At 41.0% G+C, this 16,744-nt stretch overlaps 1 protein-coding gene across 2 annotated transcripts; it reads right to left on the reverse strand.

Annotated features, from left to right (window-relative positions):
- Nucleotides 1–1,012: 1,012 nt before the first annotated feature.
- On the reverse strand, nt 1,013–15,262 carry LOC105899513 (NACHT, LRR and PYD domains-containing protein 12-like). Of its 2 annotated transcripts, XM_031581822.2 has the most exons (12): nt 15,187–15,262; nt 12,552–12,724; nt 11,631–11,744; nt 10,457–10,570; nt 9,452–9,666; nt 7,485–9,288; nt 7,002–7,172; nt 6,686–6,859; nt 4,514–4,687; nt 4,048–4,221; nt 3,774–3,820; nt 1,013–3,190 (listed from the first exon to the last, which is right to left on the reverse strand). In XM_031581822.2, exons 2-12 carry the CDS (start codon nt 12,710–12,712, stop codon nt 2,658–2,660), a joined length of 3,681 nt encoding a protein of 1,226 aa, XP_031437682.1. In that variant the 5' UTR covers nt 12,713–12,724; nt 15,187–15,262; the 3' UTR covers nt 1,013–2,657. The 2 variants fall into 2 exon arrangements, with proteins under 2 accessions (XP_031437682.1, XP_012682165.2); XM_012826711.3 differs by lacking the exon at nt 10,457–10,570.
- Between the last annotated feature and the right edge of the window lie 1,482 nt (nt 15,263–16,744).

A 16,744-nucleotide genomic window follows, 5' to 3' on the forward strand; every position in this document is an offset into this window, starting at 1 on the left:
AAGAGAAAAATGGGGGAGAGAGGGACAAAAATAAGGGAGAGAGAAAGGGTGAGAGGAGGGTGATGGAGAGCAAGAGAAAGAGCGAGAGAGAGATAGAAGAGACATCCGTTGCATGTTCCACAGGCTTCCAGCAAACAGGAAAACCTGGATCTGGAGCCGGATTCAGGATTCTGCAGTTTCCCTCCCCTCTCGTCTGTCCCTCTCTCTTCCCATCTCCTTCATCCGACTACTATCTCTCCTAGCTGTTACTCCATATGCAATAGTCTTTAATGAGCCTTACACTACTGATCCTGATCTGCCCTTATGCCCCTGTGTTCTTATTGCATCATATCATAAAATAATAACAAGTCTATTGCTGTAATTATGTGATGCAACAGATACAACCTTTAAAAAAAAGTCTAATCCTAGTAGGGTCCATATCTTCCAATCTTACCAATGAAACTGATTTTTTTCATAGGCATTCTGAAGATAATGTTGAGTAGAAATGTCTATGGATTGATTCACATATAATTACAGGGATGCTAAGTTGTTTTTGTCCACTAGGGTGTAGTGAATTGTTAGGATGGTAATTTCCAAGGAAAATATTTGTATCTAGTTAAAACTAGTGCCAAGACGAGAATGGAAACAAACCTTGTCTACTAGCATGGAAGCTAAAGGTAAAATGTGTGTTTTTATTGTCAAAACAAAAGTTCTTGAAGGGTTAAAGCTATGGTTTACCAATGTTTCTGAGCATTCTATTGCCAGTTTCAAGACTTTTAAGACTTAATGTCCCAATAAAATACAAGCAATATGAATGAGAAGCACCTGAAACTCAGAATTCACATGAATGAAATGCAATGGAATGAAGTAAAACACAACTGATCAGCAAATAGGGAGAAATTATTGGAGTCAAGGACCCTTTAATATAGTACAATCTGCGGCATTGGCAGGCAGTCTGTCTGGCAAATCTGGCAAATGATATTGCGCTATCAAGCCATTAAAGCAGCAGTAAGCAAAAAGCGAGCTAACAACCTAAAAGGTATGCAAACTCCAACAGCGCTGACAGAAGCGTGCTAACTGTCATCATGCTGTGAAATCTTTTCTTACATTTCTGTGGGGTGGTCTGTCCTGGACCGCAAAACTATGCAGTGCATAGCGCGGATGGCTGGTGGGAACCACAGGTGTGTTTACCCGTCCTTCACATGACCACATGCCATCAAAATGAATTAGAAGATGACTAGTTGCCCACAAACACATGCTCCAAAAGTCACACATTCCTGCATACTGTCGCTTGGAGTGAGAACCACACCACATAAGACTATAGTCAACAATTAAATATTTTGATTTAAGGATCAAGGAGCTGAATTGACTTGGCAGTTTCATTTCCCTATCATTGACCTGTTTCTCCATCCACGTCATAACTGTAGATCATATAAGTCAGTTCAGTCCAGTAGAATTGTAATTAAATAAACTCATAGTATTTTCACAGACAGAATCCCCTTCATTTAAATCCAGGTAAATGGGCTGTCTAAAACTAGAAAGAGACATATCTTCTCGAAAGTGCCTATGCTGACAGGTCTCCAACTTCCATCTGAAGTCCCTGGACTGCGAAATACTGTGATAATTATAATTTTTATAATAGTTATAATCAGTTATAATTTATTCAAATCCACATGTTGAACCTCCCTTCTGCTATACGAGTTTAGATGCAAGGGATTATAGAAATACAGAAGAAATACATAGAAAAATCAGGATAAATAATCTAATTCAATTCAATTTTATTTATATAGTGGCAAAACAATAAAATTGTCTCAAGGCGCTTTACAAATCCCAGGACCTGAACCCCCTTAGAGTAAGCACAATGGCGACAGGAGCAAGGAAAAACTCCTTGTTAATCAGGAAGAAACCTTAAGGAAATCCGCAGCACATAAGGGGCCCATCTGCTTGAAGCCGGCCGGGTAGAGAGAATAAAAGGGGTGGATTATAGAAATACAACACAAAAGTCAGGATAAATAATCCAATTCAACGGGCAAAATGTATTTAGAAGGCCACACTGACTTGCTTGGATGCAGTATGATAAACCCGCTGCAATGTGAAGTTAACTTGCAGGTTGTGTGTGTGTGTGTGTGTGTGTGTGTGTGTGTGTGTGTATGTTTCAAAGTGACAGAGATGGATAAATACAAAAAACAGTCCTTTGTAACTTAATGGTCCGCAAAAAAGAATATTGATGTTTATCCTGTACAACAAAAAATAATAATACAGACTTTATAAAATAAAATATGATACGACACTATGTGATATAATGTAATGATACAATATAATAATACACAATGAGATATATATATTTTTATATACATCTAAAAGCATTAGTTTGACTATGACAGTAACACTGTGGAGTTTGACTATGACAATAACACTGTGGAGTTTGGCTATGACAGTAACACTATGGAGTTTGACTATGACAGTAACACTGTGGAGTTTTACTATGACAGTAACACTGTGGAGTTTTACTATGACAGTAACACTGTGGAGTTGGACTATGGCAGTAACACTCTGGAGTTTTACTATGACAGTAACACTGTGGAGTTTGACTATGACAGTAACACTGTGGCGTTTGCCTATGACAGTAACACTGTGGAGTTTGACTATGGCTCTTGCCCATATGGGTCCTATGGGATTCATGTGATCAAGCACAAAGACACTGACGAGTCAGGATACCACAGTTTAAATCCTGGACAGATGGGCTCTGTGAATTTGTTGTGGAATGTGTACAGGTGGGTGACTGCGTCAGGCGAGACACTGTAGAAGGAAAGGGTACCAGCTGGCCAGTCCAGGTACAGTCCGACTCTGGAAGAGGAAGGGCCAGGTGTGGCAGTAAGCTTATTTTTGTGCCTGACAAAGTAATTACCACCAGAACAGACCAGACTCCAGGACTTCTCATTACATCCGAGTTTGCAGTCACCACTCCTGTCTTTCCTATCAATACTTTTGTACGCAACTCCCATGTGAGCTTTCTGTCCATGCCACTCAACCTCCCAGTAGCAGCGTCCGGACAGGGTATCTTTACACAACACCTGATACCAGTAGTCAATTCTCTCTGAATGATCAGGATACGGTTGCTCCTCCCTCACGCGTGTCACCTTTCTATCCCCTTCAGACAGAGAGAGATATCTGTTTGCTGTGTTTGGGTCCAGTGTGAGTTCACAGGCATCTGCAAACAAAAACAGAAAAGAGAATGTCCTGGTCAGACTGTGCTTTGTTAACGGTGCTGTCATGGCAAAAGGTGTCCGGGCGCCAAAAGGAGTCCGGGTGACGTCATAATGGCTTTCGAACGACTCTTGAGTGTGTGAAGTGAAGTGTTGACATTCTTTCTGAAGTGTTTCATTCTTTTCTTTTTTTTTTTTTTTTTTTTAAATGAAAGCAAATGAAAGTATGCTATCTAATTATAATATTCACATGCTAATAATAATAATATAACTAATAATAATATTTACACACCCCAATCTGGCATTAATTAGAAAGTTGATAAGAACTAGTCTTATGTAGCCTCAGTCAGGAGGCAACCAGTTGAAACTGTGGACTAAACAATTCTCCATTGACATTGTATAAAACTCCCACCATTAACTTTCACACTGCCCTGTGCTTCCTGTACTTCTGAACCCCATCTGACGGAGCCATTTCTTATTGGTTAGGAATTCTATTCCACATTTCAACACAGTTGCCTCCAGACGTACAGTATGTGTTCCTGTGATATGCGTCTGGGTTTGTGAGAGTAGGCATTACCCAAAACTTACATTTGAGCAAACCTGGTCGGATTCTGCCTTCTGCACAGTAGTCAACACTGTAAACCAAGTGAAGAACATGACAGACATGAGATAAAGAGTGGTTAGCAATGATTAGGCTATGGCCTAATGAAAATATTAGCATTGTCAAACTTGGAGGGGCTGGGTGTCCCTGGAATAGGGATATGTTTGTGTGTAAAGGAAGTAAATGGTACATTTGTAGATATGCGAGTGTCTCGTTTAAACGGATGAAATCTGGAAAAATTATGTAAATTATTACACATACTGGAGTCTGTTGAGTTTGTGATGACTCTCTTCCAGTCTAGCAGATAACAACCTCAACCCTGATTCTTCAGGATGGTTATAGCTCAGATCCAGCTCTTTCAGAGAGGAGTAATTTGAGTTGAGTGATGAAGCCAAATAACCACAACCTTCCTCTGAGATAAGACAACCAGAGAGCCTGAAAGAGAGAGGTTCAACACATCAGTCACGCTGAAACGCCATTAAAACATTCATGCTGCCAATAACACACCCAATAGAATCATAATTTGTATAGTTTGGTAATTTAAATGCCGGATATTCCCTGTAGACAAGCATAACATTACATACTGTTAAGTTGATTCAACTGTTTTTAGGTTTTACTTTTGATAGGCTGTATTTGCATATGTTCATAAGTTATATGCTTATGAACACTGCTCAAAATCGCAGCCTTCCAGATCCTTCTAGGTGATGCAGTGACAGCTACAACAAACCTTAATATCTGTAGTTTACAGTAGGGACTGCGTAGTCCTTTACTGAGTAGCTGAACTCCAGAATCCTGCAGGTCATTGTTACTGAGGTCCAGCTCTGTCAGGAGGCAGTTTTCAGACTGTAGAACTGCTGCCAGAATTTCACAGGACTTGTAACTGAGTTCACAGCCAGCGAGTCTATAAAATAATGGGTTAGATCAGAAGTACAAATGTACACGTTTGACGTATGCACTGACTGCGATGTAAGACCAAGATATGTGTTGCATTACATTTTGTGCTTCATTAAATAAAAAGACAGAAAACATCTGTAAATATATAATATAAATTAGCCATTCATTTTTAATCCCTTGAAAATACAAATCTATGAGTAACATCTAGCCTATAGCCGTCCTTATTTGAGAACTTTTTTTTATTTTGACCTGCATTGTATTTCTTGTTGATGAAATTGCGGAAGTTGCGATCAAAAGTTGCGAATTTCCTTCTTTGTAATTATAATTGAGTTATTTGTTGAAAAATAAGTAGTTAATAAACAAACATTCATTAAAGAACAAAACCATTGAGAAATGGTCCTCTAAATAACCTTACCAACATGCCAAACAAAAGATGTAGCAAAATAGGCTGTTCTGCCCTCTGCTTATTTAGGTCAGCAAATGTATATTGCTTGTATTGTTGTTATGGAAACGAACACAGTATAGTATTGGACTTTTACTTTGACATCATTAAAATGTTTGTCTTGTGGGAATGGCAACAGCTGTTAGACAGTTATCTAGAAAACATAGTTATGCTATGTTATGCTAAACACGGAGCGGGAACAGTACATAGGACTTACTTATCCACAACGAAGTGCACCTGTTGGTATTACAAAAGGACCACCAGTAAGACTGAATAAAATGTTATGAATATCTCAGCCTTCACATATAACGGAAAAAAACAGCCTGTGTCACTGTGATCTGTCTCGTCGTCTGACGTCCTGCCTGCCTTTCTGCCGTTCTCATTCTATTTCAAGTTATCCATTCTTCAACACTTAGCTGCTACCTTATCTTCAAACAGAAAGTATTGTTAAATCTCCATGGCAACAGCTCTCGAGGGTTTGGGAAATAATCGGATTTATTGCTTCCTGCATTATTCACAGCAAAATAAAAAATGCTCATTACATTTCATAGATCTATTACCAGACTCTATGTAAAAAGGGCCACGCACACCTTGCGGAAAATAATAAAAATTGAAGCCAGATCTATTTCTGAATCTTCAGTGCAGATTTGGGCTGCGTTCAGTTTCCATGTCTGGTGTAGCCATTCTCATTGTTTACAACGGATTAGAACTCTGCTAGTGTCTGCACCATGTCCGCAGGGCAGAATTTCCGCCCTTGGTGTAGGCTCGGAAGGGAGAGAGTTGTGGGAGACGACAATGATTTGTTAAATTTGCGGGAAAGTTGTGGTGATGTGTTAAAATTGCAACGTCGCGCTGAATTCGCAGGGAAACGCTGAATTTGCGTTAATAGTTGCAATCGCAACATTGCGAAATCCTGGAGGGTCTGTCTAATGCTGATCACCTGCGCTCCAATCTGAGTCATGTTAATCATACTCATCTCACGCATGCTCAAACCTATGTGAATGACAATAATCGATGCCAAAAACATAGATAGCCCCTTAAGGTATACGTAGAAAGATTAGCTCATAAGAAATGGTTTGGGAAATGTTTAGAAAAGTAAACAACTTTAGTAAGGTTTAACTTTCAAGTCTTCATAAAATGTTAAGTGACACCATTATCGGGACAACCCAGCCATAGTTGATAGGCTGGGCAGCTTGTGGGAATAAGTGTGCTCATATTCCCTTCACATGGCCGTGTGCTATCAAAATTACTTTGAGGATGTTATGAAAACTTGAGCCTCTCCCCATGTGACTTGACTGCACATTGCAAATGACGGCTATGCATACATTTTTTTTAGGACGCTATATGATCAAAACTAGAGTTATGATCGACTTAGGTTAGCTGACGTTGGCATCAAACCACCATAACCTCCCCTCAAAACATTAACTTTCACTAATTATTTACATGCTTTTTAAGTTAAAAAATACAGAATATTATGGGATGTTTATTAATGCCGAGAAACAGGAACAGTTTGACGTATACATTGGACATGCCACATTTTGCCACTCCACGTCCAGCACAAACCTTAATATCTGTAGTTTACAGTTGGGGCTGCGTAGTCCTTTACTGAGTAGCTGAACTCCAGAATCCTGCAGGTCATTGTTACTGAGGTCCAGCTTTGTCAGAAGGCAGTTTTCAGACTGTAGAACTGATGCCAGAATTCCACAGGACTTGTAGCTGAGTACACAGCCAGCGAGTCTGTAGGCAGTGTGATGTGACAGAATACAAACATGTATTTGATTCAAAATGTAACATTGCATCACTGTAATGTTTTAAGATAGCAAAAAGCATCCACACACAGGTTAATCTTGTTAATCGTGTAGTGTATGCAATAGCTCACTTCAGTGTTTCCAGTTTACAATGTGCACTCAGCAGACCAGACAAAATCTTTTCTGAAGACTTCTGGAGATCATTGTAGCACAGATTCAGTTCTCTCAGGGGGGAGTTTGTTGTTTGCAGAGCTGAGGCCACGATTTCACAGGACATTTGTGTAAGTCTGCAGCCAGCGAGCCTACATAGAAAGACAGTGAAGGTTTAACCCATTTCCCATTAACCCATCAACCCAATCATTCATCACATTAAAAATGTTTAGAGTTTTATCTGCTAATTATTGACCAAGGGAGTCCTAGAGATGCAATACTTGTTCCTTCACAGAGCATCTATTTTCCTAACAGCTATGCAATAACTAAATAAATATATTTCAAAGTAATGCTTAAAGTAGCTTCAAATGGAACAGACTGTAAAGCTCAGCCGCTGCAGAATACTGGTGCCCGTGATGATAACCAGGACACTAAATTCCTGAGACTTTAAATAGGAAACTCACTGTACACTCCTGCAGCACCTCACAGCTGGGACCAGTCTCTTACGCCCCTCGTCTGACGCATTGTACTTCTTGAGGTCAAACTCATCCAGCACTTCCTCAGACATCAGGAGCACATGAGCCAATGCTGAGCAGTGGGCTGGAGATAGTTCGTCTTTGAAATCCGTTGGTGATTTCAAATATTCTTGAACTTCATCGTGCATGGAATGATCCTTCATTTCAAATAAGCAGTGGAAAAGATTGATGCATCTTTCAGGAGAGAGATCCTTCCTCTTAAGCACCTTAATGTACTGACATGTTTTCTTGATGCTCTCCGAGCTGCTGTACGTGTTGCTGAGTAGGTCTTTCAAGACGTTCTGGTTGCTTTCTAGTGAGATGCCCATAAGGAAGCGAAGGAAAAGGTCCAGATGTCCATTCTTGCTCTTCAAAGCCTCATCCACTGCACTCTTCAGCAACACGTGTAATGGGCAGGATCCAGACCAGTCTCGGTGCTTAAGGAAGGATGCAGATGCATCCAGCTTTCTGATCGTGTAGGAGTGAAACACATACAGAGCCGCCAGAAACTCTTGGATGCTCAGGTGAACAAAGCAATAGATCTTCCTCTGTTGAAACACAGATTCTTCTTTGAAGATCTCAGTGCACATACCTGAGTATACTGAGGCTTCGTTGACATCAATACCACAGCTCCACAGGTCTTCCTCATAAAACATAAGGTTGCCTTCCTCCAGTTGCTTGAAAGCCAGCTCAGCCAGCTTCAGTATGATCTCTTTCGGCAATTTCTGTGTCTGCCCATCCCTCGCAATTCCTTTTTGATATTTCTGATTTGTTGTGGATGTCTGGATGAGCAAGAAGTGTACGAACATCTCAGTCAGAGTTTTGGGGATTTTCTTGCTATCATCTTGTTGCAACATCTGTTGCAGTACAGTTGCTGCAATCCAACAGAAGACTGGAATATGGCACATGATGTGGAGACTTCTGGTTGTCTTAATTTGTGAGATGATGTTGTTGGCTTCACTCTCATCACTGACTCTTTTCTTGAAGTATTCTTCTTTCTGTGGGTCACTGAACCCCCTAACTTCTGTAACCTGGTCGATGCACTGAGCAGGAATTCGACTAGTTGCTGCTGGTCTTGAGGTTATCCAGATGAGTGCAGAGGGAAGCAGAGTTCCCCCAATCAGGCTTGTCATCAGCACGTCCACTGATGATGTTTGTTTTACATGTGACAACTTCAAGTTTTGTTGAAAATTCAGATCAAGTCGACTCTCATCCAAACCATCAAAGATGAATACAACCTGGCAGTTTGTGTAGTCTTCTCTACCCTTTAGCTCATTAAGCTCTGGATAGAAGTCAAGCAGAAGTTCATGAAGACTATACTGTTTATCCTTGACTAAATTTAGTTCACGAAAAGGAAGTGCAAATATGAGATCTATGTCATGATTAGCTACTCCTTCTGACCAGTCAAGTATAAACTTCTGCACTGAGACTGTTTTTCCAATGCCAGCAATTCCTTTGGTCATCATAACTTTGATGTGCTTTTCTTGTCCAAATGAGGGCTTGAAAATGTCATTGCAACTGATCTTTATATCTGCTGTTTGTTCTTTGGATGTTATTTCTACCTGCCAAACCTCATGTTCGTTATTCACCCCTTCACTCTCTCCTTCTGTAACAAAAAGCTCTGTGTAGATTTTGTTGAGAAGTGTTTTAGTCCCTGATTTGATGACACCCTCACTTATACACTCATATCTCCTCTTGAGATTGTCTTTGTGATTTAGTAAAATCCTCTTCATGTCATCATCAGCACCACCATCTGTTTGACGTTAACAAATGAACAAAGCATAATATACTTTAGATGGCTACAAACACTCTTTTCAGTCAACATGTACATATTCTGTATATTTTTTACTCCCATGTTTTTTTGTGATTAATGTTAACAATCATACTAGAACACTCAGTTTGCGAATACTGGTTACCTTCCATGGCTGGGTGTTCGTCCACAAAACACTGCAACGGTAGTTCTACTCTGGACTTTTTTCCACACTGGAGACATGCATAGTCTGCTGGGAGTCTAGGCTGGTTTCCGTGACTGTGGATGCATTGCCTACAGATGCTGTGTCCACAGGTAGTGACAACAAGGTCACTTAGCACCTTCTCACACACCCCACACCTGGACTGATGGACTGACCCACTGAAAGCACATTAAGTTAAAAAACACATTGAGAGACATCCTAAATCATTGGATTTTGAACTGTGTCTACACCTCAATGTGCAGTCCTCAATTATGGAGAAATATTATTTATATGTGAGCTCAACCTCCAATGAAAAAGCAATGTGTTGATTTACTGAAATAGCTTATGGCTCGATTCAAACCTGTGCGTTTGTTTCCCCTTTACAGTGCCAGGACTGTGAATAAACACTGAACAGTACATTTTCAGCCTATTTGATTGCCCTTCAAAGCAGATTTTTATTTGAATATGTGTCTCTGTGGGATCTCTTCTTTTAGGCAGTGGCTGAACATGCAGTGACGTTAGTGAATCAGGCATTTAAAAACTGGTCTAATAAGCTACAATTATGTGTCAACGAACAACAGAAGCACTACGGTTTCTTCCTTATAAAAACGCTACTGGTGAATACTGTCAAGAACCCTGTCCAGAATACTATTGGGCGGCTTTAACCCGGGTCAGTGCGTTTCGGGTCTGGAAGTACAGAGAAATAAAACACAACGCAGACAACAACATTCAATACTGTCATGGTACCCTGCAAAACTGTCTCCACAAGAGCTTTAATGGTCACTCAAATCAAAAGAATAAACCATCAGTTTCTCTCTTTGTCTTCCTCAATGCCACTCTTTCCCACACAACCACGGACAAAAACATGGTCCAGCTTCATTTCGAGGGCCACCATAAACAAACAACAAACCACTTCTTGACATTTAGTCGTAACTGAGAAAATCACATTGCCTCAAATTATCACCTCACCTTGAATCAGGGAGTGCTGGTCCACAGCTGAAGTTGGGGGGACCAACTATGGACCTGTCACTCTTCAGAGACACACAGCTAGGCACTGGAGACACGGGTCTGTGTGTTTCTGGTCTGAAAATACAGGGAAATAAAACACAATGTTGTTCATACCCATCTTTATACCCATTCATCACAAAATGAATATTGAAATAGAAAATGTCTTAATTATATGTTTCAGAATAAATAATGCAGAGGAGAGCCCCCATTATTCTCATTCCAGCTCCCTGGGGACGTCATAGTACACTGAAAGGCTCCAAAAGAAGCCAAACGTCAGTCAGGCCCACTGTAAAGATGGCATTGGCAGGTCTGGGGTTGGATGTTACACCTGTGCAGGCCTCTCCTCAGAGAGCTTTTTCCAAAAAGGCCTCTCAGTCTGCAGTTTTTCATGTCCCACCCTCGGCCCCATATATCGAGGAGTTGCTGAACAGACCCCAGCCTTTTCTCTCATCTCCCACGGCACTGTAGGGCGCTGGCTAACATGCAGGATGTGTCTGTCTGCCCATGGTCTATATTGCATGCCCAATATAGAATCGACTGGTGCTGACGCCTGGTGAAGCACTCCGGCCTGATGCTCGCGGCCCCCGGCCACAGTGCCGTTTGACAGACGACTACATTGTGAAGAACTATGACACAGCAGCACGTATTGGAGGTCTTGGGAATTCGATGTCACACCTTATACTAGCCCTGTCCCAGACATTGCAGGCCTCTGAGGCTGGCCCTTCACAGGGAGGCATCAAGGCGGGTCCCCGTCTAGTAATCTGTGCAAGATTGGGAACCACATTTGTCTCAGTTATAAGTAGCACCTTGTGGTTCCCTCAGAGGATACTGTCCAGAGTGGGCAGAATCAGTGGTAGTGGGGGGAAGCCATAGAGCAGCTAATTTGGCCACACATGGGCCAGCACATCCTGGCCCAAGGGGCTTGTAGATTCAAGATCATCCGTGTATGTCTACATATGTAACCATCGTTTCCCTGTCATTTGTTTGTGTTCCTCGGCCCAACTCTTTCCCACACAACCACAGCTGAAAACTTGGTCCAGCTTCATTTTGAGGGCCATGGTAAACAAACAACAAACCACTTGTTGACATTTAGTCGTCACTGAGAAAATCACATTGCCTCAAATTATCACCTCACCTTGAATCAGGGAGTGCTGGTCCACAGCTGAAGTTGGGGGGACCAACTATGGACTTGTCACTCTTCAGAGACACACAGCTGGGCACTGGAGACACGGGTCTGTGTGTTTCTGGTCTGGAAATACAGGGAAATAAAACACAATGTTGTTCAGACCCATCTTTATACCCATTCATCACAAAATGAAGTGTTAAAATAGAGACATTTCTTAATTATATGTTTCAGAATAAATAATGCCTTAAACATCACCATCAAAATATTGATCATCATCAAAAACTGTTGGGGTAGTATTTTAAGTTCATTAAGTTATTTTTAGTCAGTGATTTGGAGTTGAAATCTGTAATTTTTTCAAAAACATGTGAAATGCTGCTCCTTGGCTGATCATGTTTACCATCATGTACAGCAAGGGGGCAGGATTGCCCATGCTTACCATCATGTACAGCACGGGGCAGTAGTTCCCATGTGTTTTAACATACTATAAAAACATTACCCCTTCAATTTTTGTATGATGTCGATAATATGTCAGGTTTTCATTTTCATTAAAGGTCATCTCGTGGTCACATGTCCTATAAGGTCAATTTCAGTGTCAAAACATGGGTTGAACATTTAGCCAAATGTGTTGACAGATAACAATTCTCCTTCATTTCTTTGTCATTCCCCTTATCTTTTTTTGTTTTATTTGCAAAACCTGGGCAAAGAGCAAAAGCTGCATCTCCCACGACATTTATCCAATTGAGCTAGCATTCAAATTTCATTGACATCGGAGTCAGTAAAGTTTAAATTCCCATTTTGGCCAATCTGACATGGAATGCAGAGCAGTATGTCTTTGTGCCAAAAGTAATTCCACAGCATTGTAGCGATTTAAGTAATTAAGAACATGCATGCAGAAAGAATTAAGAGATGTTACAACTAAGTTTAACTCACGCTGGACCCAGAAGTTTTAGAGCACTGAAGTTTGGTGCATCAGTAACAGTCATTGATGAGTCATTCTTCACAGACACATGGCTGGCTGACGGAGATTCTGATGTTTGTATCTGGTGAGAACCAGAGTCCTTCTTGAGACCATCTTCTCCAGAGACACTCATCCTAGTGGGTAGCTGATACAACAATAACCACAATGGCAATGAATGTCTCAGCTGTACATGCACCATAGAATAACCTATGTGAGGATGGAATGACAACAATGATGATGGAAGTGAACAACAGCCAGAGGGAGAAAAGAGGGGAGAGATAGAGTGAGAGGAAAGGGGAGAGAGAGAGAGGGAAAGGAAAGGGGAGAGAGTATGAGAAAGAGTGAAAGTGGGATGTAGAAGTTGAAAGATGGGGAGCACTGTATGTTGAGAGGGGGTGGGGAGAGAGACAGAATGAAATGGAGAGAGAGAGAGAGAGAAACAGGAATCTTAGTTGTAGTATAGCTCCCGGGGTCGTGTGATGAGGCACTACACTACAACTGAGATTTCTGTCTCGCTCTGCGCAAGATGCATACCATATTTCACACAACAGGACTCGTACTGTTCGCACAGAGGGGGAGGTCTACTCTCTGCATGACACAGACGGCAAAGGTGCACAAATACGCTAAACATCACAGGGGCTAACACACAGGCATGACAACATAACACACAAACGAGAATGCAGACATGAATTAGGCAACCTTATAAAACAAACATTACGAATTACAGAACACCCTCTATGCATGCTGGGAACTATCCAGTCTCCTACGCAGAAGGTCCGCTAACCCAGGGCATCTTACACATATTTCAGCTCAACAGCCAATCAAATACATCTCTCCCTTCCTCTTAAATACATCCCTCCCTTATCTCAAGGACTACACCTTTAATGTTTCCCAATACAATGAATTTGTCCTGCTATTTTATTAGAACCCTAGATCAATTAGGCTATATGCATGAAGATGAATACTGTTATATGAATGAATGTATATAATTCAATGTCTTTGTTAATTAATTATCTCATCCATTACTGATACAGGCCTATACTGCTGTCTGTCTTGAGTTCATGTGTAGCACAATGTGCTTGCTCATTAGTGTCTTTTTACCACTCTGCAATGCAGGCATATGCTGCACTGGTACATAAGGGTAGACCATTATAAAGCAGTTTGTCACGAGTCCTGTTTAGAATAGATAGGATGGTCAAAATTTTCTTTGTATATCACCTTCATGCGATTCAACTTAAAACAATGTGTTTTTCATGTTTCATAATATGTATCCCTATGTCTGGGCTCTATATTACGTTGTCAAGGTCACTATGGTAATTATCACATTCATCAAGTATTCTGGTTAATTAAGAAGACCAAGGTAATTACATTTGTAAATAAGACTCAATTCAAGATTGTCAATATGGTACAGTGTAGAATCACCATAACTATTTGGCAGGGGTTTTCAAGGTTTTGATGACTGAGCCAGCAGGAAGAGTGTAAGACAAGAAAAACATATCAAGGGCGTAGGCAGATCATCATAGAAAGAGACAACCTCTAGTTTGGACAAAAGACTATACTATTTTCTTAGACTCAAGCCTGTCAAGGTCACAGACATTACTCTCCCTCACCAGTAGGTGGCTCTGTAAGCGTATGAAGGTAGTGGAGTAGAGAAGAGGGGAGAGAAGTGAGTTTGTTACGCTACACAATGTACACTACTCTAGAATTCAGTGAAGTTATTAACAGTTAATTTGTCTCCTGCCATTCGATCACCAACATAACAAAGTTGTCACTCTTCTGGTTTAAAATCTTCAAGTCTCTCCATCAACACTGTCACACCCAATTTAGCGTTTGCATTCCACATACAAGCTTCAGTTATTTCAGTGCACAGCTTTTATGTTTATAACCTTCACTCCCAGTTTCAATAAATTAGTAGTGTGTTAAAAGTGAACCCTCATGCTTGAATCACTATATTAAGTTAAGGAATATCACCACGGCCTCCACAGAAACGGTACGAACACACCAAACGCGTTTCTAAAAACCTGACGCTAGCAAAACCATTGTTTCCTATGGTACGGCGCGCCTTTCGTGTGCGCCTTTTATCTGCCGCGCGTCGCGTCTTTCTAGCGGGTGCGCTTAAAAGTTGAAATATTCTCAACTTTTCTTCAGAGCAAGGCGCGGAGGCGCACCGCTCATCAATGTCACACTCGGCCCAGGCAGGTTGCGCACGCAGCTCCGCTTCATAGGCTCCGGGAAAAAGAGCCGGTTGCGCCTGCGGCTGTTTTGCCCATAGACATATATATGTCTATGGTTTTGCCCGCCGCACTTTGACCAAGTCGATTTTGAAGTGTTTCAGCCCAAAGCCTTCTGCTTATTATAACAGAAGACACTTCAAGGACGTTCATGCCAAAGAAACGTGGAGTTTTCCAGTGAATCAAACTTGCATAATTTTGAACGTCAAGTCCCGTCAGTGAACGTACATTACAACAACCATGTACACAGCTGAACAATGTCGGTGAACGTACATTACAACAACCATGTACACAGCTGAACAATGTCGGTGAACGTACATTACAACAAAAAAGTACACAGCTGAAAAATCAGTTTCAATGTATTCTGGCCTCTTACCTTACACAATTAAAGATCTCTCTATCATTCTGTTAGGAGACAAGTAGACTGCCGGACTTTTTACTTTCAGTTTCAGACTTCCTGTCCGGTCACATGAGTCTGAGTCAGCTAAAGACGCAGTGTTTTTTTTCTGGTAACTGTGTAACAATGTAAAAAATGAAGTTTCGTGCCTTTTATGAACTTCCCCAAATCTCTGTATATATGTATATAATTTTTGTTGGTTCCACTACTGGGTTCAGTGTTGTTGCTAATGGGGCGATAATTGGTGTGACACACCTCAAGACTTTCCCTTGCTTTGAAGTCTGTTAAAGGGGTAAACTGGGTGTCTTTAATCCTCCGTTAAGAAAATTAATTGGTATTGTGTATTTTTCAAAGTTTTCCATGATGTGTGTTTTTTTTGTGATATAAGATTGTTATTTATCATTTCCGCTATTTGCATTGGGTTAAATATGCAAATTAAATTTCACCTGACAATCAATAAAGTAGTGTACTCGAGTTTGGCTGTCTGTTTACCTACGTTAACGCACTGGTGGTGTAAAACACGTAGTGGGAACAGTACATAGGCTTCACTTATCCACAACGAAGTGCACCTGTTTGTATTACAAAAGGACAACCAGTAAGACTGTGCGTGCAAGTTGTAAATATTGTCTAGCCATTAAGTGGGTGCTAACTGGCTAATTCATTGTTGTAGATACCAGCATTGTGTTACCCTTGTGTTTGTGATCGCCCATTACTGCTGTGTTGCAGGTATGTTGAGCCTGACTGTGTTGTGAATATTTATACTTAAAACTGTCACTTATCTGTCATGTACTATGTTTATACGTGCAAGTTGTAAATATTTATACTTAAAACTGTCACTTATCTGTCATGTACTATGTTTATACGTGCAAGTTGTAAATATTGTCTAGCCATTAAGTGGGTGCTAACTGGCTAATTCATTGTTGTAGATACCAGCATTGTGTTACCCTTGTGTTTGTGATCGCCCATTACTGCTGTGTTGCAGGTATGTTGAGCCTGACTGTGTTGTGAATATTTATACTTAAAACTGTCACTTATCTGTCATGTACTATGTTTATGTCTATGGTTGCATTTTTATCACTAATATTTAATACACTATACGATCGCGTTTTACTACTAGTGTTGTAGACGGTAGGCTGTAATGTATGGAACGGTGGTTAGCCTACGCACATTTCATTTGTTAGCCCCTTGCTTGGAAGTCTGTTAAAGGGATACCAGCATTGTGTTACCCTCGTGTTTGTGATCGCCCATTACTCAGACCCTCCAGGAAGTTGCGATGTTGCGATCGCACCAATTCACGCGAATTCAACGATTCCCCGCGAATTCAGCGCGACGTTGCAATTTTAACACATCACCGCAACTTTCCCGCAAATTTGACAAATCATTGTCATCTCCCACAACTTTCTCCCTTCCGCGGCTACACCAAGGGCGGAAATTCTGCCCTGCAGACACTAGCAGAGTTCTGAGAATGGCTACACCAGACGTGGAAACGGAACGCAGCCCATGTCCTCCGAGAATTCAGAAATAGATCTGGCTTCAA

This window comes from Clupea harengus, chromosome 15 (genome assembly GCF_900700415.2).
Source record: "Clupea harengus chromosome 15, Ch_v2.0.2, whole genome shotgun sequence".
NCBI classification, from domain to species: domain Eukaryota; kingdom Metazoa; phylum Chordata; class Actinopteri; order Clupeiformes; family Clupeidae; genus Clupea; species Clupea harengus.

Coding starts and splice junctions, on each gene's coding strand:
- LOC105899513 (XM_031581822.2), bottom strand. CDS start 12,712: ATGAGTGTCTCTGGAGAAGATGGTCTCAAGAAGGACTCTGGTTCTCAC. Junction 10,571..11,630: donor CCAGCACTCCCTGATTCAAG/GTGAGGTGATAA, acceptor CTGTATTTTCAG/ACCAGAAACACACAGACCCG. Junction 6,860..7,001: donor TGTAAACTGGAAACACTGAA/GTGAGCTATTGC, acceptor CACTGCCTACAG/ACTCGCTGGCTGTGTACTCA.